This window comes from Asterias amurensis, chromosome 4 (genome assembly GCF_032118995.1).
Source record: "Asterias amurensis chromosome 4, ASM3211899v1".
Taxonomy (NCBI): domain Eukaryota; kingdom Metazoa; phylum Echinodermata; class Asteroidea; order Forcipulatida; family Asteriidae; genus Asterias; species Asterias amurensis.
The window spans coordinates 5,523,277-5,527,035 of NC_092651.1; the positions used below are offsets into that span (position 1 = coordinate 5,523,277).

At 42.2% G+C, this 3,759-nt stretch overlaps 1 protein-coding gene across 1 annotated transcript; it reads right to left on the reverse strand.

The window, feature by feature from the left end:
- Positions 1-456: 456 nt before the first annotated feature.
- LOC139936612 (uncharacterized) lies at positions 457-2,521 on the reverse strand. Its single transcript, XM_071931459.1, has one exon. It carries the CDS (start codon positions 2,519-2,521, stop codon positions 590-592), a length of 1,932 nt encoding a protein of 643 aa, XP_071787560.1. The 3' UTR covers positions 457-589.
- Positions 2,522-3,759: the final 1,238 nt, after the last annotated feature.

Consider the following 3,759-nt stretch of genomic DNA (forward strand, 5'->3'; position numbering starts at 1 on the left):
ATTATGAATCAAGGGCCAAAAGTAAGTTGGTACACAAATTTAAACAACTTGCTGCCTTATAGCTGTTTACGTTTTAAAATTATAGGCTCTTGAAGTTTGATAAAAGCACAACGACGTGTTTTCGCGACGAAAAAAGGAGGTTTGGGCAAAATTCGTAAGGCAATATCTCGTAAACGATATGGAGTATGAAACAGAGTTTGACAAAGTTTTAAGAAAATCTGAGAGGATCAGTTGGGACATTTTCTGAAATTTGGTTGATTTGACATGGAATGACCCATGCCGTCTGTAGTGCAATCGGTCTATTGTTATGATTTTACATCATACCACCTTTTAGTTTGGTAAACCAGCCCAGCGGAATTTAAATCATAAGTGACTCAATGTAAAGCAAAAGTCAAACAATTTTTTTATTAAGTTATTGGTACGTTTAGAATAATAGTTGACTGTGGATTTGTTGGAATCATGACAGATTATTCATATTCTTGATGAGAGTGACTTGGTTTTGGTTCGTCATTATTTATTATTGGATTTTGTTAATTTCCAATTGTCATCCACGATACTGTATCGTTTTCGACCATGACGTCATCGACACTCACAGACGATGCAAGATCTTGACCGAGTGCGAATCAGCCACGATGAGGTCACCGGTAGGAGTAAACTTCATGCCTTGATAATAGTTCAAGCCACGAGCTACACAGCCGATGTGCTCACCTGATGCATCGTAATGATGTATCCCACTGTCAAAGCCACGGCAATAACCAGACACATAGATGTCTCCAGCGCCGTCGCAGCACACACCATAAAAATGGACAGGTCTGCCGTCAATGGAGGTGCTGATATTGAACACCTCGTTTCCCATGAAATCCACACAAACTAGTTTCTTATTGCCATAGTCTGTGAATATCAGACGCTCCTTGCTGCTTACAGATAACTGGTAGTAGCTACTAATATCGTCATGATGTATTGTGGAAATGATGGATCCATCCATATTATGGAGAGATATTACCTTTCTCTTACAGTCAGCCACTGCAATCCGATCTTTCTTGTCCACAGAAATACCACGAAGTAGACTCTTTGACTGCCCCTCGACTTGATTCTGTGAGGGTCGGAACTGACGAATGTATCTCAGTTCTCTATCATAAACCTTTACATCCTGTCCATCAGTAACCAGAACCAGGTCATCAGAGGTCACGGTAACACCAAAAGGTTGTTTTAGTTTACCGTCCTCTGTTCCACTTTGAACACCTGTAGATTTGTAGCTACCCTTTGATGTAAATGTGGATAATAGACACCGTGTTGAATCAATAACGACAACGTTACCATTGCTAAAACAAGCAACGTCCCTTGTATACTTGAACTCCCCCTCACCTTCCCCATATTTACAAAACTTTGTCTTTATCTCCCACTTTTCTTCCTCTAGTATTTCACCGAGATCTGCATCAGTGACGATATCATGACCTTTGAACCCGATGAATGACTTGCTATGTCGCACTGTTTGAAACTGAAGCTCTTTGTGGAAGTCTAAGTTGTGCATAACTTTTGGCTTGAGGTCCAGCAGCTCAAAGTCATCAGCATGTTGCATTAAGTCATTGACTGAAGCTACGATCTGCTCTGCACGGCTCATCTTATCGTGATTGCTGCTCTGTATGCTCTCAAATCCCTCACCTCTTTCTTGACCGATTTGAGTGACTCTTTCTTGAAGGAGGCGAGATGCATTTCTTATCTTAGTGATTTCTTTTTCCTCCTTAGCCACAATATCTCGAAGAGCCCGGTCGACCATGAGCTGTAATATACGCTGTGAGTGCTTGATAGAGTCATTCACTTTTTGGAATTGCTTGCGACATTCATCAAACTTCTGCAAGGCTTCATCAACAGCTCGACGACAAGATCGAATGGAATCCTTGATTTCAGAGAGATTGTGGTTGGACGCTCGGTGATCAAAAACAGCACATTTGAGACACACAAGTAATTCGCACGTGTCGCAATAGAAACACAGTTCCTGGTCAGTGTGTTTCCGGCATTTTTGTGCTTCAGTTTTGTCCTTGTCTTTGGGTCGCTCATTTGACACGCCGACAGCATTAACGATTTGATGATGCCTGTGACTTTTTAATTTCGCGTGGATTGTCAGACATGTCTTGCAATAATTCACCTCACAGTCAACACACCGTGAGACGGCTTCAAGACCTTCGTCGCATCCTTCGCATGTGGAGACAGGAGGGTTAATGTCCTCCTTTGGACCTTTGAGATTAATGACGTCATCAATAAGCGAGCTCAAGAAAAAGCAGCTAAGAAGATCCGACAATCCTTCATCTGGGATTGACGTTTCCTTGTTACACATTGGGCAAATAATAATATCCGTCTTCGGATCCTGTTTGTCTATAAGTTCCTGAAGACATTTTAAGCAGAAGCTGTGAAGACAGTCCAGGATTTTCGGATCGGTGAACCGACTCAGGCATATTGGGCATTCGATGTGTACATGTCTAATCTTGCAAGTGGTCTCAGTGTGTAAAGCAGCTTCGGCCATCTTGATGAGAATGGGCTCCTGTTACCTGATGAATAAAACAAGGACGTGTTCGTTTTACAATCAGGGAGTGAACGATGATGGAGACTTTTAAACGCTAGGTGGCAGCACAATAACTGGGTAAGTTGGCCTCCTAGGATAAAGACAGGCATTGGTCTGATAAACCCATTGATTACATTATATGTCATGATAGTATACAAATATTGACTGCTTCGAGTGCTATGGTTAAAACTATGACTCCCGAGGTGATCCACGGAGCGTTCTATTTTCCCGAGGCGAAGCCGAGGGAAAATAGAACGCTCCGGGGATCACCGAGGGAGTCATAGTTTTTAACCATTGCACGAGTAAAAGCAGTCAATATTTGTTTTATAACACCCCAAACATTTCTAAAACCTGTATTATTATTATTAAGTTACAGACCTGAATGCTACAATCCACGGACGACGCGAACACAGATTGCAAACACTTTTACCTACTGTGTTGCATGTAGTGTCGGACAATCCGAAATGGTTACAGACTATTAATTTATCATCCTCGTACACGCAACGGACGTCTGGGTACTGCACGCCGTGTGCTAGTCTGTCGGACTAGCGCACGGCGCCATGTGCTAGTCTTCGGACTAGCGCATGGCAAACCGACGCTCTATCACACGGCCGTCGTCTAGCAAAACTAAGACATGTCATGTGACGCGCTCTAAACCAATGAGCAGGCACAATACTTGCAAGGGGTGTTATAACATTGGATATATGAGTGTGTTATCAATGGTCCGAGGTGATTTAGTATGTCAGCTTGCACTTCCGATCCTTGCACTTCCGAGTGTGCATAGTGTATGTACGCCGTTGTTTTATTCATTATGTAATGTGTACATGTACGTGTCAGTTGACTATGAATCTCCATGTGAAATAAATGAGATCTCAAAGGTGCAATAGGCAACATCCGTTCAGGCTGGTATTTGGTCTTATTCACGAGCCTCGAACACTGATCAGTATAATTAATAAAGATCAGTGTTTTCGAAGTGTGACGTCAGACAGGCTAGTTCGTATGTATACTCAAAAACAAGTGACCACGCCCAGGATTTTTGAACAATGGACTGACACGACTTATTGTGGTATTTGTATGATGGAAATGAGTATGTTAACAATAATTTCCTTAAAATGTTCCCCTTTTATACTTTACACCAAGAATAACACCGCGCAACGCCCAGCCGGCAATCACACTGTTAAGCAAGGCCTTTTTCATTT

Bases quoted from the DNA above. Each gene is read 5' to 3' on its own strand.
- LOC139936612 (XM_071931459.1), bottom strand. From the start codon at position 2,521: ATGGCCGAAGCTGCTTTACACACTGAGACCACTTGCAAGATTAGACAT.